Source organism: Ochotona princeps, chromosome 3 (genome assembly GCF_030435755.1).
Source record: "Ochotona princeps isolate mOchPri1 chromosome 3, mOchPri1.hap1, whole genome shotgun sequence".
Classification (NCBI taxonomy): domain Eukaryota; kingdom Metazoa; phylum Chordata; class Mammalia; order Lagomorpha; family Ochotonidae; genus Ochotona; species Ochotona princeps.
This window is the reverse complement of record NC_080834.1, coordinates 12,243,337-12,267,284: the sequence shown is the minus strand read 5'-3', so window position 1 is coordinate 12,267,284 and position 23,948 is coordinate 12,243,337. Positions and strand designations below refer to the sequence as shown.

Below are 23,948 nucleotides of genomic sequence, written 5' to 3'. Positions count from 1 at the left end.
TGCCAGCAAATCCTCCTGGACTGTTTTGGCTTTTTTGATAAAATTATAATAAATGCCTATTAATTCTCATTACTCAAGGTTGGCCTTTGGAGGCTGAGAAGATAAACTTCTAAATAAATAGATTAATTACAATGAAATAATTGGTTGATAAATGTTAAATAGAGAGCTGCCCTGCAGAGAAAATTCAGAAGGATGATTTAATCACATGGATGGTAGGGATAATTGTAGAGAACCAAGTGTAAAGATTAAATGGGGTTTCACTAATATCCTTTTGCTGTTCTGCCTTAAACATTTATGTATTTAGCTGATCGGTCAAGATAATTTAATATTATGAATTAGATAAACTGATTCTCTAAATGGAGAAGTGATCTAAAAACAGTGTTGATTAATTCATAGCTAAAACTAAAGGGATAATGTACAAAGAAATGTAAATGAAAGCAATGCATGTTTGCTAAGAAGTTAGAGATTTTTGAAAACCCATAAAATCAGTCTCCTATAATTTGACCTCTAAAATTAACATGGCATGTGACTACTACACTTGATCTTAGCCAAAAGGCCGAGAAGCGATAATGTGACTACTTAAAAAAAATTTATTCATTGATTCAAGAGACTTAAAGGCAGTGTGAGGAAACCTCGAAAGCCCACAACAGCCAGAGGTGGGCCAGGTGGGAGCCAGGAGTCAGGAACGCATTCCATTCCTTAGACATGGGGGACAGGACCGCATGTGTCTTCTGTCATTGCTGGCTTCCAGAGTGTGCATTACCAGGAAGGTAAGATCAGGATAGATTGGAATAGATCCAGGGATGCACCAATTCTAAATGGCCTCCCTCTACAAAACGCTTTTCATCTGTTTTTGTTTGTTTATACATTTGTCTAAATTTTATTTCTTTTACTTAAAGAACCATGGAGAAAGAGAGAGATCCTTCATCCACTTCTTGACTTCTCAAATGGCTGCAGTGGCCAGAACTGGGCTGGTCTGAAGCTGGGAGTCAGGAGTGTCTTCTGTGTCTTCCACATGAGTGAAGTGGCCCAAGGCTTTGGGCCCTCCTCCCCTGCTCTCCCAGGCCATTAGCAGGGAGCTGGAGAGGAAGTGGAGAAGCCAAGACATGAACCAGTGTCTGTGTGCAATGCCAGCTTTGCAGGAGGAAGGTTAGCTGCTGTGCCAGGATGCCGGCCCCAGAAAAGTTATCTTTTTTTTTTTTCCAATTCATATGACTCTACTCTTTTGTACTTCATTTACTCATTTCCTAACTGTTGAAACTTCTGTTTTCCATTGTTTTTATTATTACAAAAATGCTGCAATCAGTATCTTTATTGATGATTGTTTCAATATTCCGATTACTTTTTAGGCTAAAACGAATTAGGGAATGCCCATTGGTTCTATCATTGATTTCAAGAAAAGAGGATAGTTTTTACATAATTTTATTCTAAATTGCTTTGCGGCATTGTTTACAGGCTGGGAATGGCAGAGGAAGTGAGAAACTCCAGATCAGCTTGTGTTGAGATGAAGTCACACATTCCGTAGCTTATTTAGCCCTTGCCTTTCCCAGCGTCTTAACATTTATCCTTGTATCTCCAGGTCTAGCATGCACCTGGCACACGGCTGGATGGTTAACACATGCTTGTTTAGCTGAGTCTTTGCTAATTTAAGCATCTAAAATGAACCTGTGAGAAAAGTGAAATATGGATTTATTTCCACTCAAATGTCTTTGGAAGTGTTATTTTGATAAGCATAATAAGATTGAAATCCACTACCTAATGCGACAACTTCAATACCTCTTTTCTATTACCTCATCTTGAACACAGTTGAAATACTGAGAAGGAGATTCACGCAACACTTTAGATATATCTAAAAGGTTACTTTCAAATTGACTTGGTTTGGTGTGGCCTGTGATCCTACGAAGGTGAAACAGAAACTATAGAAAAACAAGCAAAAAATTAACTAAGTCAAAATGTACTTGATTTTATTTTTAAAACACTGTAAATGAAGCAATGAATAGGATCTGTCATGGTAGAAAATTGTAGGATCTCACAGCTTAGTTACTGAACAGTGAAGACAGAACCACCGACAACACATAGCCTTTACCGGCGGCTTGGAATCGGGCATGAAACCCAAGAACTAGGAAGCACTGTTAAAGATCTGGGGCTGGTGTGCTGGTGTTTCTAGTTACGCCTCTGTAGTGCCAGCAGCCCGGACAGGTGCCAGTTCAAGTCCTGGCTGCTCCACTTCCAATCCAACTAATGTGTCTGAGAAAGTGGCAAAATGTGGCACAACTACTTGAATCCTTGTACCCACCTGGGAGATCCAGAAGAAGCTCCTGGATTCTGGCTTCAGCCTGCCACAGCCGCAGTCACTGCAGCCATTTGGGGGAGTGAACCAGGAGTTAAAGACCTCTCTGTCTCTCTCTTTCCCTCTCTCTCTGTACTTCTGCCTTTCAAATAAATAAAAATTGGTGGGGGAAAGCATGGAATGAACTGCAAAGTTAATAAAATAACAGCGATAGTAAACATGTACTAGTCTTTCTAGGCATCTCCTGTAGATTAAAGCAGAAGTAATTCAACCACACTGTCTTAGGAGAGAAACCAAGCATTAACGATTTGTAAAGATTCCATGGATCGTTTCAATCAACAGAAAGCTTCAGAAATGATTCAACAGTCCTATGAAATAGGTAGTCTTATTCCTATTTTATAAAAGCATAACTATTTCATAGAGAAATGAGGAAAACTCCAAAGACCAAAGAACTGGAAAGCTGACATGCGCACAGGTGTTCTGGGCCAACCGCCCTTGGTCTGAGCATTGCTTTCTCTCCCTGAGTAGCCTTCTCTATTACAAGTTTAAGATTCTTCATGCAAGCGTCTTAACAAGTAATTCCTTCAGGAGATGCTGATGGTATGTTCTTTGGGGTTTGCTTCCACTCAGCAGCTAGGGTAACAACAGGGCAAACCTCTTGCTCCCTCCTGTTACCAAGGCCCCTTGGTAACAGTTATCCTGACCCGCAACCTTTGGCTTTCTCCTGAAATTTACAGGGAAGGGGGTTATAACACTTTGTTCTTTTATGGTAATTGTGTATCTGGTGCCTTAGTGGATTTAAAATTAAGCACACGAATATGAAAATGACCCAGGTATAAGGACCCCCTGATGTAGAAGATACTTTCTTCTGTGGTTGTTTTGTTTCCCTGATACACGCACCACTACTGCACAGCAGTGGCTTTCAAATAAGTAAAAATTGGGAGGGAAAACATGAAAATTGTGCTCCAGTAAAACCGTGCCCACAGCAACAATCACAAACGACCCCCCTAGCCTGCAGCTGGACTCCACCCTGTGCGCTAATAAGTTCCTAGTTCATATGCAATATATTCCAGGGCTGCACAAGGAATGAACAGAACTGAGAACAGCAGTTAAAACTTACAGATCAGGTAGCTCCCAATTACTTCTCTGCTAAAAAAAAAAGTCTATGTTTCATCATTGTGAAACCCATCCAAGAGGGAAAGGAGTAACTCAGCACGCTGTATCCGGTGCACCATTGCAGAAAAACCGAAACAGGCCACCGACAGGGATAGAGCTTGTCTTCGTGGAATCGAACCCGTTATGGTTTCTTCTTCTTTTGTGCTTCCCAATGCTGAAATAGCAAGACTACTACCACACTACATGAAGTCTGATCCTATGAAACATAGTTAAGATCTTTCAAAGCAGGCAGGAGACCAGAAACAGGCTCTGGGTCTAGGGGGTCTCTGCCCTTGAATAGGACAGGGTTCCGAGGCACAAGCACAGAATGCGGAGTAAGCCTGGCTGGAAGGCTCGGAAGACTGAGTTTGCAACCTGCCAGATCCAGCTCAGTAACAATGATATGGGGAGGCCAGTGGTGAGTTAGAAAGAGAGTAAATGAAGCTGGAATACTTTTCCATGGTATCTGCATAGCACTGCATGGTCATTCTGTCTTGCCTGCCAATCCAGTGCATCCACCTGCCCATGATCCACTTACGTCTTTTCTGAGACCAGGAGAGAGACACCACCTTGGCCACGTGGAAGTTGAACTGCACATGCAGGCACCATGAAATTCTCAAGAAGCTTCATGCACATTAAACACTCCATTTATATATTCAATGGAGTGTCCCACCCCTCCTCGTGAAAGAGAAATAAACAAAGCGGTGAAGATGCCCGTCGTCTTACCTTCTGGCTTACGGATATCGCTTAACGTTTTTCTCCAGCTTCCTCCCCGACAACCCCTGGCCCACTCATGTCAGTTCTCTCTCTAGGTGGCAGCCCCCTTTCATGTGTGAACACATATGTTAACCCAGCCCCTACGTGTGCACTGTATTTGCAACTCTGATCTGTATTTCTATTTCTGTAGGGCCAAAAACTTGCAGTACAAATTAAGATACTTATGTCCATAACACAGAGCATCCCATGTCTGCATGCTGTTATCTTGGTACTCAGGGAACAATGGGTTTTTAAGACACAGAGTCCTACTCCTTTTGTTATTGTTGTTTTTAAGAAATTGTTTTTATTGGAAAGGCTGATTTATAGAAAGAGGGAGAGACAGAGAGAAAGATAAAGATCTTCCATGTGCTGGTTGACTCCACAAATGGCTGCATTAGCCAGAGCTGAGCTGATCAGAAGTGGGGAGCTTCTTCTGGGTATCCCACCTTGAGTGCAGGGTCCCAAGGCCTTAGGCCACCCTTTTCTGCTTTCCCAGCTCCTAAGAAGGGAGCTGGATTGGAAGTGGAGCAGCAAAGACATAAATCGGCCCCGATAGCCATTCGAGCCATCATTTGAGGCCCTGGTGGCTTACTCCTGACCAGTTTGGAGTAGCAAGCTTCAGCTCAGTGTGGGTTCTGCAGCCACTATCGAAGGTTACTATGTAAGTGTTATTGATGACAACCCCCTTGCAGCAATGGGTGGGGCTGTTCCAAGACTGATATGTCAGTGTGCAGTCAAGGATGGCAACAGCAAGGATGATGCTTGGGAGACACTCAAATGAAGCATGTCAGTGCTGTCCTTTAAAAACCTAAACTCTATCTCTGGGTCTCTGCATGACAGTTAAAATGAGCAGCTTCTAGGCTTTCAGAAATTTCCAAATTCAGAGACCACACTCGTGGCACAATAGTTGAGCCACCAGCTGCGATGCCAGCATCCCATATGCGCTCTAACTGTCTGCTTCCAACTAGCTCCCTGCAAATGTGCCTGGGAAGGCAATGGAAAATGGCTGGCCTACTTGGAACCCTACCACCCATGTGAGAGACAAAGATTTCCAGTCTGTTGGCTTCATCATCACCTATCCCTGACCATGGCAGCCATGACAGGTGAACCAGTTGATAAAGACCTGTTTCTGCCTCTCTGTGCCTCTCCTTCCCTCCTCTCTCTGTAACTCTTCCTTCAAACCAATCTTAGACACATTTCCAAATTCTTCAAAACAAATGTATACAACGCTTACTCCAGTACAGTGGACTAACTCAAATGTAAATTCATGGCTCAGACTCTTGAGACTCTAAATGAGTAGCAAATAAAATCTCATTGTTGTGACCTGCTATTTTACTTGTATGTTGAACAACGCATTCAATAAAAAGCTTTTAAGAAGTAAGCGTCAACAGATCTGAGAACCAGGATGAGGTGCAGGACAGGCCAGGTCGGGCCTCAGCACCAGCCATTTCACCTTAGGCCTGGGACTGGGCGCTGACTACAGCAGGGTGGATGGCAGCCCCTGCAAGCATGAGCTGGAATGGTGGCAGACTGGGTCAGACCAGGCTAATGCACCTGCCAGCAAATTCAGAGGTGAGATGGGCAATGACAGATTGGGATACAGCACCCAGCAGTACACGCAAGACCAAGGGAGGTGTGTGAGCCCAGTATGGGAGTAGTGGGGACTCTTCTGCTCCCTCCTGCTGGTGAATGTGAGAGCTGGGACTGCGGGCAGACCAGGCTGGGCAAGGCTACAACACCTGTTGGCCTAGATGTGAACTGGGTTAGGAGAACCAGGCTGGATTAACCCAGTGTATCTATTGGTGCAGGTATGAGCCAGAATAAAGGCAGATGGGTTGGATTTTGCCACAGCATGTTGGTAAGTGCCGGAATTTGGGGGCAAGTCCTGCTAAGTTGGACTGTAGAAACACCTGGAGAGTGCAAGATCCAGGGCAAGGAGTGGGTTCAATGGAGAGGCTGTGGACATCTTTTTGATGGGTTGCAATCTCCACTGGTGAGCATGAGAACCAGAACTGGGGCTGGGATGGCCTGCTGGACAGGAGGTAGCACCCACTGGCATGGGTGTGGCCTGGAGGGTGGAGTTGGTTGAGTTGGGTAAGATTTCCATGCCCAATGACTTATACAAGATCTGAATGGGATATGGGATAGACCAGACCAGTTCGCTACACATACTGGCAGGCACAGGAACCAGAACTGGGGGCCTGTCCAAGTACGTGGGGGTTATTGAGGGTCCTTCTGAATGGACTGCAGCTCCCCCTGTGTATGGGTGTGTGTATGTGAAGGCTGAGTATGTGGTGGGCATGTTGGGCTAGGCTGCAGCACCCATTGGTTTGCAGAAGGAGGGTTAAAAAAAAAAAAAGATCAACTACCCCAGTGAAGCAAAGTTCTGGGCACATGGAGACTCGGAAGTGAATTATGGCAGTCAACTGACCTTGGAAGGATCTCCTTATCCTAGGAGCGTCGATATCAACAGCATCTCAGAACCATCAAAATCACTTGAGTAGAACGCTCAGAACATGTTCCACATCAGGGACCTGGGATGACATCGGTGACTGTTCCCCATATCCAAGTACTGAGACATTAGGGAGACTAGGCATTGCTTCTCCCCTTTAGCCCCACCTCCCCCAGACACAGGAAGAAGAAAATGTGCAAAGGTCGCACCCACTTTCCTCTTACCTTTCTTTCTGTATATTTGACTTCTTTTAAAAATTAAATCTTTAAAAAAAAAGCAAGCCTCAGTAAAATTATACTTGTATCCACATCACTGACCTTCAAACTGTAAAATCCGTGAGCACCAAGGAGCCGTAACGAAGAAACAGCTTTAGAAAACGTTTTTGTTCCCCAAATGAAAAGGAACTCATTTCTAGCAGAGGACTCTATCCTGTGAGCTGAGGACCCCTAGTGGGCTCTGAAGTAATAACTTTTTCAGTACAGTAAGTTGTCTGGACAATCAGTATCTCGCATACGATTTTTTAAAAAATGCATGAATATAGAAATCATTAATCATCTAATAGTTTCATTTCAATATTTCACAATTTACAATAACTTTTTGTTAAACTAGTTTTTGTTGAATAAAGAGCTTTCTGAACTATTGTCACTAACGGGCCAGAGCCACATTTCAATACTCCTCAAGAACACTGTGAGAATGGTTTCCACGCCAGCCTCTCTTTTGTGAGAGGCAGTGAAAACAACTGGGCCCGTTAAGAAAAAATAAAGGCCCTACAGAACTCAACCAAGCATCGAAACTGTATTTTTAGGCAGGCACACACCCCCCCAGCAGAGTACAGCAGAGTAGGATGTGCGTATCACATCGGCGTGCCTGCAGCCCCAGCTGTTCCACTTCACATCCAGCCTCCTGCTAATGAGGCTCCAAGGCCGCGTGCTACGGCCCCAGTGTCTGTATTCCTGCCGCTCGTGTGGCAGTACCTGGCTATGGCCTAGGCTGGCCTTGCCTGTGGCAGCCACGTGGGTAGCGAGTCAATAAGTGGAAGATGGATTATTCTCTGTCACTCTGGCTTTCCAATAAATTTTATATATATATATATATATTTATATATATATTTATATATACACACATACATACATTTATATACACATTTTAAATGTCACGTACAATGGAGAATCTGCGGTTTTGGAGCAAATCCCAACCCACAGAGTTAACATAAAGTAACTTCTCATGGGAACGCCGACTTTTGTTGGCTATCTGTTGGAACTGCAGAGTGGAAAGACAGAACAGAGTGCCAGGCCTCACTTCAAGCACATTTTCCATTCACATTTAGTAATTTTCTCTTTCACACACACACACTTACACATCTTATGCCTGACTCAATGGGTACATGTAAAATATTGAATCAAGTGCCTTCACGTGTCTCTTGATCAAGTTTGTTCCGTAGCCTGCTGGATTTCCAGTGCTTGCCTGCTGGAGGAGTCGGGCATCGCTTTCCTCGCCAAGAACCTGCTGACCTAGAATTACTAAGCCAAGCGCTTTTTCTGTTTTCATAACTATTCCCTAACAGCCCCCCATACACCTGAAATAATTTCCATTGGAACTTACAGCACTTAGAGGAAGGGAGATTTAGCCTTTTCAGGAAATATTGGGCACCAGCTGACAACACGTCCTGATGCAGGATCTTGGCATCAAAGGGTTGGTTGGTGACAAGCACAGGCAGCACTGTAGGCAGTACTGGATGACAAGCACATATACCCGCGGGTCCATGAAGGGCCGCGTGCAGCAATACAGGAGACGCGCCAAGGAGTCACGACTGAGGCTCAGATACAGAAATATACTTAAGAAAGAGAAGTTTTATTAGGGCAATTTCACTTTATTTTTCCATACAGCAAAGTCAACTACTGCAGTAATAATAAAATAAGCGGAAAACAAATTGCAGCCCAAGACAAAAGTACATAATTGTAAGCAACTACAAGCAGAAAGTAAGTTGTGATTACATAATAGTAAAACCAAGCACATTTATCCTATCAGCAGATGAAAATAGTCGGGTTGCGGATAAGTGCAACGTGATTAGCCAGCCGCAGCGAGGGCTGGATACCCGAACTCATTAAACAAGTGCCCATCAACGCCGTCTGCTTTGCTGAGTGCTTCTGAGTTGAAAATTGCAACTGTGAAATTTGAGCTGTGTTTTAGCTTTTCACCTGCTGAAAGAACAGGATCCTATAGCAATTAAAAAACAATCACATAACAACTATAGCTACGGTGTGCTGTTTGGTTTGCCTGCTTATGGTTTAAATTTTGTGAAAGTTGATAACTTGTTTTGAAGATTTTTCTCTCTTTTTTTTGTGAGCAATAAACCACTGAAATTGGCAGAAATAGATGTCCTTAGTATAGTTCTTTTTTTTTTTTTTGTTGAAGTTTTAAACATGCAGTAGTTTTGAAAAATGTAAGGAATATTTGATCCATGATTTCACCTTAATGGTCGAAGTACCTGCTATTTTTGGTAATGATCTTCAGGCAGATTTGGCCCAATGGAGTTTTTGTCAGTCATGAGAGATCTCGGAAGCATGGCATATCTTCCCAGCTGAAAAAATCCTGGCAAACTACAAGCTGTCCACGAAAAAGCAAAGCAACGTGTTGGAAGGGGTATGGAGTGCTAACTCTGTGCCACTTTTGCAAGCCATTTTGCTCAGTCTGTCATTGTATTCGCCTTAACAAAACTCCTTGTAATTATAGACGTTTTTATTCAAAATAAGATCTTACTATTATACAGGTTTCTCTCTTTTGACTATATACAGAAGTGCAAAAAGTCAACCTTCGCGCTAGACGTTCCAACATGCTAAACTGCAGCATAATCAACCCTCAAGAGTTTGCACACACGCGATAATTCTCATTACGTAAACTTTGAGTATTTGGATTATCAACAAAAAGTCCCTTGTTCTATTTATTGATTATGCAGCTTATTTATAACAAGGCCTGATATTCAGGGATTTCAAAAATATTAAACAATACTTTAACATTTGAAATGGATACAGTAGAAAATAAATTTTATTCTAATATCTAGGATCTAGATCTTCTTATAATAACTAATTACAAACAAAATAAATCATCAAAATATTACTCAATTGTCTGCCAGGATTGTTGCGATAGCAACAACTTAACTTCTTACTTAGCAATGATTCTATATTTATAAGATATCCATATAAAAGATCTTTGTTCTTTTAATGAAAACTAGACAGGAACTAACAATGACCGACATTCTTACACTGTAATATTAAATCAGTAAAATAGAAATCATTTAGTTAACAATAATACGAATATCCATATGACACTACATGTAATTCAAAACAGTATGCTATGAAGGAAAAACTAATTTTTTTGTATTTTGAAAAATTCATTGGTAAAATCTAATAAAACAATAGTCTATAAACTGAAATGGTATTCAATTGTTAATAGAAAATGAAAATCTACTAAATGTAGGAAATGAAAAACTACATTTTAACAAGAAAAATAAGTAATATTCTATAATGCAACTAACTACAATAACATGTGAAGTCACCATTACTCTCTTTTAACACGATTGAAATTACATTGGTATGGGTTCCAACCCGTAATGTAATAATCTAAGGCTTTAATAGATGTACAGTACAATCAGTAAAATCAACACATCAGTCTTATATTAGAAAGCATCTCTCTCAAGCATAAAAACTTGCAGTAAACTTGGAAGTATGGAAAGTTCTAGAACCGAACTCTCACTTCTCCCATTCCATACTGTAACTACCAGTGACCTGGCCCCTACGTCAGCAATTTTTAGAACTGCTGAACAGAGCAAAAATATCCTTTACTAGCTGCAAACATCCAAACCACAGAAAAAGGAATTCCTTTGGATGAATCCATTCTTAAAAACCGAATGCACATCTATTTTTTTTTTTAATTTTGTAAAAGGCTTTCTAAGGCTATAAGCAGTTAATCTGAACAAAACAAAACAAAAAAGTCACATATAAAATTCACCCATGTACTTAACCCACCCAATTACTAGGTTAATTAAACATATCTCATTTTCATCTTTTGGTTTATCATGCATCTGATGACAGCGCTGCTTTCTCTGTTTAGAGTCACTATTCTGAATGTGACTGTGTGAAGTATTCAAGCAAACATGAAACCATTTTTGCAAAGCATTTATAGTCTTTTGACTTTTGACAGAAGCTATAAATAGAAGCAAAATAATTTCCTCAAATATTTTTTTGTTATCGTGTCTCAGAAATGGCGTATCCCTTTTGAATAACATGTTATACAGTATAGTATGCATAAATATTACACTATAATGCATTAAAATAATTTTATATATCTCTATCATATATATTTCCAGTAGATGTGAGTTTATCTGTGATGAGAGAGTTTGTGTTGTGCTGTGTATTTTTACTGTAAAGTTAAATCGCCCATTTCTGAGACAGCTTTGGTTTAAAAAAAAAAAAGCTATGGTGCCCTTTGATTGATTAGTACTAGCAAATAAGCAACAAAACGTGGCTCTGAAAACAGTAACACTGAAGAAATAATACTCTAATTTGATGTACAGTCTATGGCACTTCATGAGAATCCTTAACAACATGGTACTTAAAGCCATGGTGTGCTTTAAAATATCCACAGTTGTGGTTTTGCTTGGCACATTCATCTCTGTCAGATCCCTCCCTCTCCACAGCTTACAATCTATTACATTAAAAATATTACTCTTAAACAAAAATGACTGCATGCATGCTCTCATCTATAATGGCAATTTTAAATACAAGGTGCACCTTTGTTATTTGTAAACCTTGAAAGAAATAAACTTATTTTTTTTTTAAAATTATATCTTGGTCTACGGACGTACCAATACATAATAGAATCATGGTTACACCATAGTCTGTCTTTTCAAGATGGCATGAGTATATAGGAAACTAATTAGGTATGCATATTTTAATGCACACCTCTGTGCTAGAAAAGAAAGACAATGTTGTTCTTTTAGACAGGAATATCACCTCAGCACAAATCTCAATTCAATGTACAAAGTGTATAGGCAACAGTGTGCGGTGGATTTCCAGGTTGTCTTTTCTTCTGCTTAACATGCAATACGTGGAAGTCTTGTGGCTGAGGGAGCTTTGAGTGTGTTGCTTGACAGTATATACAGTATGGCTAATGACCTCATCCTTTCCTCTAACCAAGCACGCTGTCCTTGGCTCGTTAGTATGATCTACAAGGGAAGAGAAGATCATCTTGTTACAGCAGGACCCATCTAAAAGACTTCTCAGGATACACTGAGATCCACTATGCACATTTCCTTTCTTGACTGAACAACGTGTTCACAGGTTATCAGGTCTTCACGGAAACACAAAAACCACCTCGCAGGTGCAAACAAGAATTCAATTCCAAGAAAGTACGGATTGTTCAAAAATGTAACAATAAATACTAAACTGAAACACCAAGCAACTGTGTGCTCGCTTCAGCTGCATATACGAAATTGGAACAAATCAGAGGTTAGCGTGGCCCCTGGGCAAGGAAATACTGATCAACTGGAACCGTGTCCTCTCTTACCACTGTCATTGTGGGCCAGGATCTGAACCTACTTAGTTTAGTATGTTTCAACAGTAACAATTTCACCTAAATAATTTAAATCCATGCAACAATCCTATTAAACATACTTTATTCAGTTATTGATCAACGTAATGCTTCTTAAACATATTTTAAGTGGATATTTTAGCCATTCAAAGGGTTTTTTCTAAACTCCCAAAAAATAAAAATGATTCCGTGGGAATTAAGGAATGATTTCTGATTAAGTTTTAATAGATGCTACAATGTATTTGTGAGTTGTTTTACTTTACATGGAAATTACTCTTATCAGGGAAACTTTACATATTAAAATGTTTTAGAATATGACTTCAAAAACAAAAGAAATAATCAATTTGCTGATTCAATAACCAGCTTAAATAACTGCAATTTCTCATGAAAATGAAACATTTTGTTAAATGAATAAATCACTAATCGCCTAAGTTGAGTAAAGACAAACCTACTGCTCTGCTAATTACTGACAGGCTTCAGGTCATTTGGTATCCATTTTTTTAAAATCTGGATTAATTATTGCCAAGAAATTAAACAGCTGCAACATACATGTTAGACACAGCCAGCTGACTATAAATGCTCGAAACTAGATTTTAATCCCATCAATACACGCCTATTCTTCCAAATGTATAAACACAAAGTAACGAGTAATGTGGTATAAATGTGACTACTGTTGAGAATCAGGGACCTTTTCATTGGGATTTTGTTGACAGAGTGTAGGAAACTGACAAACACTTTTCCGGAATGCACACCTAGGCGCAAGCTGTCCCCTCTATGCCTGTCCAGGTTCTGTCTTTCTCTGGGTCTTGATGGTGCCTATTGCCACAAACTGGTTCTCGGTCAACATCATTTGAGTCTCTCCTGCACCTGACACCCTCCTTCTCTACACAGTAGGACCTGTGTGGTCAGAATTCGATTATTTTCTGACTCTACTGGGGAAGAAGTCCTCTCTTTTCTTTGCTACAGAGGAAACTTGTGCAAACCTCTCTCATTTGAATGTGCTATCCTGAACTTACATCTCTAATTCATTGTCTTTGAAGCATTGAAGACAATGTTTCTCTACAAAAAGAGTAAAACTTTCAAGGCCATTTTTGAGCAATGGCAACATTTTCAAAATTTTATGACCTTCTAAGGCAACTGCTTTGAAGTATCTAATATTCATTCTGGCATAAAAATGTATAGATAGTCACACTATACGAGTGTGCACAACTATTTAAGTCAGGTTCTTTCCATTCAAATGACCCCATGTTCGAGGTGGTACGTGCTCTCATTTAGGATTGAGCAATAAACAAACAAATTAAGTGATGATCTTTGTCAGCATCAGCCAAACAATCTGTGAACCAAATCCAAATTGCCTCTTTTTATGTTTTCACTGGAACATGGCCACACGCATTGTATCTCACATTATCTCTGATGGCTTTCAGGCTACAGCCACAGGGCTCAGTAGGTGCAACAGAATCCATGTGGCTGACATGGCCAAAATACCTGCTGCCTGGTTTTTTTGTGGAAAACAAACCAACCAACCAAAAAAACCACCAGCACATGAACTTCACCTTCTACTTAGTTTTAATCCATACTGTTATCACTATGTGTGCTCATTTCTACCAGGGAAGTTTAAAAATGCTTTCTATACAGTATTTATATATTTAAACATTAACATAGTAACTATAAAATTCACGACAAAAACCCATTTAGAATAAAAATATGAGCTCGATACAAATATTGTTTCCAAGACTCTGCAAAATTTTAAGTGTAGTACACAACTGGTTTTTTGAAGGAACATCATGAATATACAACTACGTATTACATAATGAACTTACTGTTTAGTGATGGAAATTCTACATCTGGGTAACATACTTGTGGCTAGTCAGATGTTCGGCAGATATTATGGGTATCTAGCAAACAAAAAATCATTTAATGAATGATCCATGCAAGCAAGCCAACAACCAAGAGATGAAAACATTTTAATATAAAATTTTTAAAGAAAAGTGACATTCAGCTGTGAGGTGATAGTCCTTATCTGTCCAATATCACAAGTTAATAATAGCAACTCACTGTTTTTAAATCTTTGTGTTAAATACGATACCATAAATATTATTGGCTTTTAGGAAGTAAGAGAAGTAAAACTACCAAAAATTCATGCATAGTAGTAATTGAAAGAAGTCCTTTTTGTTGGCCTACACACGCACACACACACACACACCTGTGGTTTCAGTTATTTAATAAAAATTCAGAAATCAGATTGGTAATGTCTTGCTTATTTTCGGTCAGCTAACTTTCTAACATTGCATTTATAATAGGGTGTGCAGTAATTTTCCAAATTAAAACTACTAGATAACAATTATTTTAGTACTGGAAAACAAATGGATAAGAGTATACTTATGCTTTACCATACATTTCTTAATCCTGATTGTACATTTAATTTCATATTTAGATGGGCAAGAGAATTAGAGAACTTGAGAGTGAACTAGTATAAGAAACCAGAATAGAGACAGCTTATTTCCAAAGCTCAGAGAGAGTCGAGAACTTGACACTTCGTAGCTTGATTTCCCTCCAACTCAACATCCAAGGCTGCCGAGAGCGGCAGCACATCAGGCTGAGGCCATCAGTAGGTCGAGAGCACGGGTTCTAACACTGCTCATCCATTTCCTGGCTGTGTGACCTCAACCAAAGCAGCGAATTAACAGAAACTTAAATTTCTTCTGTAAAATGACACTCTTCCCATTTCTGCAAGACTGATGGGAGAACGATGCATCACATACATAGACATTTTGTTATTGTTTCAATTTAGGCATCCCGGACTAGTTCAACATAGTACAATCCACAGTCTGGAATGTGTATTACTCTGTCCCTGTTTTACTTCCATTTCTTAGCTGACATTTTTACACAATTTTATAGCATTGGCAAATGGCACGAAAATGTGCTCCAAGCATAATGAAGCTTCTCATACCATTTTTCCTGCTGCTGCAGGACAGGATGTTGCACCCAACAGTGTAGAAGCATCAAGGATGGGGCTGTCGAAACATACCAAGGACCTTCAACACCAATCGATGCAGATGAAGGGCCAGCTATAAACTTCTGCAAGCATGCAGGCTGCATTGTGTAGCATCAGCTATTCCCAGCATTGCTAATGTACTGTAGGCATATACATATGTATGTATATGTAGATATAATATATGTGTGTATATATAGATATATATTTATATCCATTCCTTTTCTTCCTTGTGGTTGTAAAATAGTATGAAGACCCAAGATTACGCATGAAATGGTCACAGCACAATGCAAAAAGTAAAGTGTCCCCTACAACCCAGGTGGCCAAGGGCATGTTGAAATTTGCTTTGCTATAGTTATGCTTACACCAGCAATTCTATTGTCATATATGGTACACGAGTGTTCAGTTTCATTGATCTGTACCACAAATGGATTGTACTGATTCCATTATTTCTGCCAAACATTACTTACAAACATGCCACATATGCACAATCTAGCATTCTTGTAAATGAGTCTGATGAGTTACTGTAAATCCAGGCCTACTTGGACGAGCTTCTGAAAATCTAACGACTCTTTGCCAAGAAATGTTTAAAACTTGCTTCAAACATTTGGGATTTTGCTACCATTGATGAAGAACCTTCCACTTAATGTAGCCATTAAAAACTTTTAATAGAAAAACTCTGCCTTTAAAAACTTTTAATGGCTATACTAAAAGCTAAAAGTTCTTCATCAGTGGTACACAACTACATTGCAGAAACAAGGGTAGTTGCCCTTCGTAGAAATAATTACAAATGCAGATGGCTCTTAAATGGTTTCCTTTTTCAAGGGGAAAACAGTTGATTCGTATTGAGTAGCAGCCTTCTTAAGACTAACTTAACTCTATTGACCCTGAGCCCATAGGTCACCTGCAATTTGCTTCAGCTCTAAACTTTCTCATCTACTCTCAACCCTGGTGACCTTTGCTTTCATGATGACCATTTCTATATACTCAAGACCAAATCCACTGCTCATAAATGTAACTTTCATTCAGCCAGCATTTTCTCGAATGCATTTTTAAGAAGGGTTAAAAAGTGCAGGCTAAATCAATTTAAATAGTTAAATATTTCAAATAATTATGTAACTTACGTAGCCACTACTAGAATTGCAAAATGTAACTTTCTGAAACAGAACTGTTACTTAAGAACTGTTACAGAACTGTTATGCTGCACACTTGAACAGGATAGAGAATGAGTGCCAATCCGCCATACTTTTTTTTTTTCTTCATGAGTCTCCAACACTACTAATGCAGGACAATTACAGAATAAGAGCACAGAGGTTTGGGTTTTCTTAACATCTGAAAAATCTGCTTGAGGGTGCTGTACCGTACTGCTTGGCAATCTGTAATGTGCTTATCAAACAAGTCAAGTCATCATCCATTTAAATCAAACTATTTACAAGACCGGTCATTTGTGGCATGCATATTCACATATTTGATTTTTCATCAAGAATGTAGGCAAGAACTGAAAAATTATAGACACGAATTGCTTTAGTAAAATTTTTAGAATTGCCTCTGGTTTGCAGTGGCCAAAACATCTTTATCATTGGTTGAGACCAAATTAAGAATTGCTTGTGTAAATATCATTTTAGTAGCTTCAGAAATGGAGCTGCGACAACTTGGGAGCATTTACAAATGGCACAAAAGCATTCTGCTGCTCATCAAAGAGAATGTGTAGGCCAACAAGAGGTATCTTTGAAACCCCATGCGTCTTAAGGCACCCTCGACAGCCCTCACGGACACACGACTCCCGCTGACCTCAATGGGAAATCCATGTGCGTAAGGGCTGTGGGACTGAGCCCTGTTAGAATTGGTTGTTTAAGAAACAAAGCTGTAAATGAGCAAACCTGGTTGGCTGTGGCTGTTGCAGCGAAGGGAACACTTGTGGCAGAAGTTGTTGCGGCGGACACAGTGGCTGGCGTAGCACCGTGCACCATGGGAACTTTCGGAGGGAAAATCATATAAGCAAACATACAGAAGAGTGTAGCAATATGGAAACCATGGCAACACGGAGGAGATAATTGGGCATGGCATTGATCACAGCGAGAAGCCATGTGGCAGGACATCATCACCAGCGAGTGACATGCAATCACAGTGCAAAGCAGGACAGCATTCCAAGGAGAGGGTGGGGAGGGGGATGAAAGAGGAAAAAAAAAAAAAGGGGAAAAAAAGCTTGTTACCATCAATCAAGAAAATTGAACAGGCTTAATTCGCTAAGTCAAAACAAGAATTTTATGTTGTGTTCATAGTTAGACATTCAAAATCTAAGTTGAAATACAGGTATTTACTTCATAGACACAGTTATCTGAAGAAAATATCTTTTTCTTATTCACTATTATAAAAATACACAGTATATTACTTTTATTATTTTTTATTACTTTTTTTTTTTTTTTTACAAACCAGAACTCATAGTCCAATCAAAATCCACCAAGGGTGACAAAGGAAACCATTGTGTGTAAAGAAAACATTTATGTGAGTCCATGTCAATTAAATAGAAAATGACATTTAATTGACAGGTGTTAGTAAAAGGGAAATGGACTTGCCCAATAGATACAAGTTAAACTTAGCAGTGGATTTTGAGGGGCTTTGAGGTGCACCATAGGTTTAAGATAATCAAGAAACAAAGCCGGCACCTACCAACACTTGTAGCGGGTGTCATGCACAATATTGAGCCTGCCCATCATGCATTGCAACAGGAAGGTGGATTTGAAAAGGGAAAAGAATTAAAACATCCCATCACACGTGTAATTAGGAAATTCATTTGAACAAAGAAGAAAAATTGTTATTATGGGAACAGTGGCATGTAACTGTCACCACAATCAAATCGTACAATAGCACAGTGATCAGTGAGAACCAGTCTCAGGTGAAGGTCAAAGCCAGTTGAACTGTCAGCACAATCAAATCGTACAATAGCACAGTGATCAGTGAGAACCAGTCTCAGGTGAAGGTCAAAGCCAGTTGAACTGTGTGCTGGTACACTTTGTTTCTCTTAATTGCTGTCTCTAATACAAGGATTTTGGGAAACAAATTTACACCTGCTTGATTCTTTGAAGAATAATACTGGAATTTTGTTTTAGTCTGGTTACTAGCCATCTGGCTGCTATGCTACTTTTGACTCTAACATACTAATGTACAAGTGTTTTCTTTAGGTTGAACACATGTTAAATCATTGGAGGTATGAATTATTATTACGGTGGTAATTTCAATGAACAAAACTGATTTAATGTAACGAATCCAACCATTCATTTTTCATTCCCTTAGTTTTCCTCTCCTGCTAACTGTAGCAGTAACCACACAGAGAAGGGTTTTAATCGCCCACACAGGAATTTTTATTTAGAGGGACACCAAGCAATAAATTAAGCATAAAAAAAGTGAAATGTCCATGTTTGCATAGTTTGGAATGACACAGCAAGAACACTTAGAGGAGATGTAATTTCTTGCATCTAAAATTGGTGGATGTGGGGACAGATATCCAGGAAAACAGTCTGTTTTTCATTGCTGGTTTCCACCTTCAAGGTTTCTTGGAACAGCGAAGTGTTACATAAGATTTCACATACAAAAAATCTGCTAATCAGACTTCAATAAAAACCCGAGGAGCGGGCAATAATAAAGAAGCAGATTTCATAAGATGAAGTGTTACCACTGCTGCTCATAATCGTTTGACCGTAAGTCTAAAAGCAGATTACATGACTGGTCCCTAATTGCAGCACACAACACAAAAAAGATAATCTTATCAAGCACGGGACACTTTCCAATACGAAGGGCCAACGCTCTTTCTAGGAGATTATTTTAGATTTCTAGCTTTGAAAATATCAAATTATTTTACATTTCTATTTAGATTTTTGGCAGATCCTATTTAAATACTAGCAGCATCTGGGATGAACATTTGCTAGGAGAGAATCTGCCAACTAACTGAGTTTTGTCATGGAGGGCCCTACACAACAAAGCTGCCGCTGAGACACTGAACTGAAACACACACCACTTTACTGGCATCCCTGCAACAGCTGCAACTGGTCTGTTGCCACAATCACACTGTTGGCCCTTGGACCAGCAGTGAGACCCAGCGATGAACACAGGGAAGCATCCGTGCAGGTGCAGTGCTAGCACACTGGCAGACAGTATTTAATAAACCACAGGATTTCCACAACTACTGCTACTGATGCATCAAACATTGGGGAAAGCAAACACAGGAACAAGAAGTTCATCTGAGACAGCGGAGCACGCAAAATTAATGGTGGATTCAGAAACCACTCCCCTCTAACTAGAAGGCCAGAAGACTGGGAAAGAATAGATGAACAACGAAGAGTACAAGTTACTGAAGGACTATCAAAATCCAGTTTAAGCACTACAGTGATAATTTTTAACTGTGCTATTTCTTATGCTGCAGTTTGCCTGCTGTGTCTCATGTAGAACATGCATTAACCTTACACCATCTCTCTAAAGCCCTAAAGCTTTCATGATTTGAATTTTAGCTTTCACTGTTGTCCTTCTTACCCCTATAACCAACGCACACAGTTTTGAGAGGGAGATGCAACACAGAAACAGGAGGCAGCAATGGAAATACTAGCCAGGGTGCAATAATTCACGAATATGAAGACATAATGCTGTAGGACCCACTTACCAAACATTACAAAATCATTTTTGAAATGACCACAATGACCATCTTTATTTCACACGGATGGATTCATTAATAATGAAGTAATTAAAGTTTTTTCTCAGCTTTCAGCAAAAGGCATTATTTAAGTGACTGCATTTGCCAATTTCCAATTACCACTGCCAATACATTTGCAAAGCAGAATGATGTGTTTCTGATGAGTGTGCTAGTTAATTACACAAGTTGTAAAATTAAATTTTTAATTAATTTGTAAGCTCGTGCAAAAAAAACTAACTGGTATGGCAATTTACAAATGAAATGTATGCACAATTGAAACTACTTTAAGGGAAGGGCTGGATGTAGAATAAAGAGCAAGTGTTATAATGCAGAGCTGGCTGGGAGCTGGAATTCGGATGCGGTAACAGGTTTATTTAAGCTTATTATGATAAGAAATATGACTGATTTAAGATGTCCTGAAATTAAACATCATTTTAGAACTAAAATTTCACAATCAGTTGAACTATTCCTTAAAACTCATGCCTTATTTATTTTTATCTAAAGTAACTCATTGTTATTTTTTTACATTTATTAATTATAGTTAAAGATGGACAAGCAGGAAATAGTTGTTTTCCCTCTATTAAAAAAAAATCCTATCCCAAGGCCTGGGGCAATACGCTAGTGGCTAAAGTCCTCGTCCTGCATGCGCTGGGATCCCATATGAACACCAGTTCATGTCCCGGTGTCCCCTTCCCACCTAGCTTCCTGCCTGTGGTCTGGGAAAGCCGCTGAGGACCATGCAAAGCCGTGGGACACTGCAGCCACATGGGAGACCCAGAAGAAGCTCCTGCCTTCAGATCCGCTCAGATCGGCTCAGCTCCAGCCACTGCGGCCACTTGGGGAGTGAGTTAGCGGCCAGAAAATCTTCCTGTCTCTCCTCTCTGTGTATCTGACTTTCCAATAAAAAGTAAATAAATCTTAGGAAAAAAGCCAACACACAATCAAATCCTATTCCCCTACTTCCAGCTCAGTACCATCACCTAAGAATGTTTACAAGCTTTTTTTTTTCCTAATTTCTGATAATTATAGCACAAGCCAAGTCAAGAATGTAAGTTGTTTAAAGCAAACTTAGTTTTACCTTTCTAGAAATCAGAAGTCAACACATGTTAGGGAGAGAGAAAAGTATTCTGATGATGACAGACAACGGTGTTAGAAGGTCTAAGAAAATTCTTGCAGTTGGAAGCAGCAGGCAGCCTGCAGGACCGTAGGGAGTTACTTAAGCAAGGAGCCTGTTCCTCCACAACAACCTAGCAAAAGCAGGTGCTCAGGGCGCAGGGACCTCACGTAACCACAAGCAGCATGGGAGAGAGGCTTTTATTCCACAAGGCAGTCACAGAACCCACGGAGGATCTGTCTTCCAGAGTTTTTGCCAAGCATGGACAGAAATCGTAGCAATGGTGACTGAAGAATGGAGACTAGGGGCCTCATTTCACAACACAACCACTGAGAAACGCATTTCTACCCGATTAACTGAAATTAGAGTGAATTGGATTTAATCGTCACTTAGATCTTAATCTAACACTCCTATCTCTCTTTCAATTGATAACTGAGGTTATAAACTATCAGGCTCAGAGATGGTTCATCAATAAAGACTGAGTTCCACCCCCTGACATCTATGCCTTACAAGCTATATAACTTGAGGCTGCGGGGCCGGTGGGGGCAGTGGAAATCACTGAACCCTTGCAAGCCTCCCAGTGTGTTCACTGGTTTAAAAAAACCCAGAATACTAATGCTAACCTTTTGGGGTTGTTGCAGGAAAAGAGCTGTATGTAAACCATCCAGTATACCATAGCACATGACAAACAGCCAAAAGCAGCTGCTCTTTTGAACAGAATGTATGAAGCAACTTGGCCTCACAGGTTAGACGTGGCTGGAACTGGGGAGGATGTGTCCCACTGGAAAGATTTATACTCAGGTTCTTAAAAGATGCAAACTAGATCTGGCCCTTGGGCTGTGAGTTTGCAATTGCTAATTCAGATATCAGTATACTATCTGGCATGCAATCAATGCATGTTGAATAAAGCAATGAATGGTCAGAAAACAGGGGAGAACAGAAGATGGGAAGGCAGAGAGAGGAGCAGAAAAGGACCAAAGAGAAAAAAAAAAAACAAAAGGAAGTTAAGGATAAAATACACTGGAGAAATAGAAGCATGAAGATGGCTGGACGAGCAGCTGACACTCACAGTCCAGCTCCTTTTGTAACCAGTGGGGCTGGGTTGCAACCAAACCCTGCTCTGCCAGCAGCTCAGCCTGTATACGCGGGAGCATTACTGTCCCGTGAGCAGGACCTGCCTCCCGTTATGAGGCGAGAGACTTCAGCACTTCAAAAAGTTGAGTTATAATAAATAAATGACCTCATTTCTTCCTACCTCCCAAAGGACACAAGTCAGGTGGGATGTTGTGATCATACGGTCCTGTATTACCTGTTTACAGAATAACCTGGGATGTGGAAAATGAGCTGCGTCTTCTCTGTATCACACATGAGATGACGTAAGGATTCCCCAGGGTAGATCTGTTTATTTCTCACAAGTTGATTCTGAGATACTGGAATAAGGAGAAAAATCCAAAAAATTGGGAGATTTCAACTACAGACGTACTGATGCTGAGAATATCCGGAGAAAAATCTTTCTATCCACGGACATGATACCTTAGCGCTACTCTGTCAAGTTACAGAGCTCTGCTCTACCAGCCCTAGGAGGCACAGACAGAAGCCATCTTCCTTCTCAGGAGGGACTGTGGTCACAGGGGCTCTGCAGGTCACAGCTCCTGACACCTTGCCGGGAAGGTATGTCTTGGAAGCAAAACAAACAAAATAACATAACAACAGCAAAATAAACAAACAAATAAAAACAAGAACCCAAGCCTGCATCTGAACACTGCCCCCCTTCCTCAGAACAGCCCTGCTCCCCGGGGCCTCCCCCACCTCATAGCTCCTCATTTATTTCTGGCTTTACTGGTTAATGTTTCCTGATTGGACCGTAAGGGCTCTGATTTTCATTCACTACAACCAACTTCTTCCCTTCTGACAGACAATGTTTTGCATGTCCATGGAGCCAATCACTACATTTAGAGACCCCTTCCTACGTAATGAAGAAAATGTGTTTTAAACTATCATGCAATCTCTACTATTTATTATATGGGTAATCAAAGTCAACCTCCGGCTTCCGACTTTGAAACCAAGGTGTAGGTAAGTGGTACTCTGCATGACTGCAATGACTTCAGATATTAAGAACAAAATATCTTTGATGCAAAATGCATAGAAGTGGAAATATATACAATCTTCAGCATATTGCAATGCATTTCAGCACATTTTGTTTGAATTAATAATGCTTTTATCTTCTGCTCGACCAAAAGTCCTTCTGCAGAGATGCTACCAGCACAAAGGATGGTCACACAGCTCATGCTCCCAGATCAGCCTGGCCCAAGCTGGCCCAAGCTGGCCCAAGCTGGCCACTGGCCAATCAGCAGTTGGAAGGTATTTCTCTCCCTCTCTCCAAATCTTCCAAATAAATAAGTGTATTTTTTTCAGAAAGTTTATTACTTATTCTGCATACAACAGGACCATTTTTGAAGCTGTACTCTATAAACACATGTGCTCAGCAGCAAAAAATATTAAAAATATTAACTTAAAAAATTATTTTATAGGCCCAGCGCAGTAGTCTAGTGGCTAAAGTTCTCTCCTTGCATGCCTGGCTTCCCATATGGGTACGGGTTCCATTGTGGCCACTTGGGGAGTGAATCAACGCACAGATCTTTCTCTCTGTCTCTCTTTCTTTCTCTGTATCTGACTTTCCAATAAAAATAATAAATCTTATGAAAATTATTTTATTATGGGCCCAGCAAGGTAGCCTAGCAGCTAATGTCCTCATCTTGCATGTGCCAGGATCCCATGCGGGTGCCAGTTCTACTTCTGCCTGCTACACTTCTCTTCTAGCTCCCTGCTTGTGGACCGGGAAAGCAGCAGAGGACAGCCCAAAGCCTTGGGACCCTGCACCTGCGTGGGAGACCTGGAAGAAGTTTCTGCCTTCCT

At 40.2% G+C, this 23,948-nt stretch overlaps 1 protein-coding gene and 1 pseudogene across 21 annotated transcripts in view; both read right to left on the bottom strand.

The window, feature by feature from the left end:
• Window positions 1-410: 410 nt before the first annotated feature.
• Window positions 411-568, bottom strand: LOC118758902 (U2 spliceosomal RNA; annotated as a pseudogene).
• A 7,915-nt stretch (window positions 569-8,483) lies between these two features.
• MBNL1 (muscleblind like splicing regulator 1) overlaps window positions 8,484-23,948 on the bottom strand; it is a 191,252-nt gene continuing 175,787 nt past the window's right edge. For 12 of the 21 annotated variants that reach the window (XM_058661445.1, XM_058661461.1, XM_058661455.1 and 9 more), the window contains 4 exons: window positions 17,905-17,940; window positions 17,115-17,209; window positions 14,063-14,137; window positions 8,484-11,877 (listed from right to left, as the gene is read on the bottom strand). In XM_058661445.1, the coding sequence (XP_058517428.1) occupies window positions 14,081-14,137; window positions 17,115-17,209; window positions 17,905-17,940 (188 nt within the window). In that variant the 3' untranslated portion in view covers window positions 8,484-11,877; window positions 14,063-14,080. The remainder of the gene's footprint in view (window positions 11,878-14,062; window positions 14,138-17,114; window positions 17,210-17,904; window positions 17,941-23,948) is intronic. The other 9 variants (XM_058661459.1, XM_058661448.1, XM_058661457.1 and 6 more) reach the window with 3 other exon arrangements.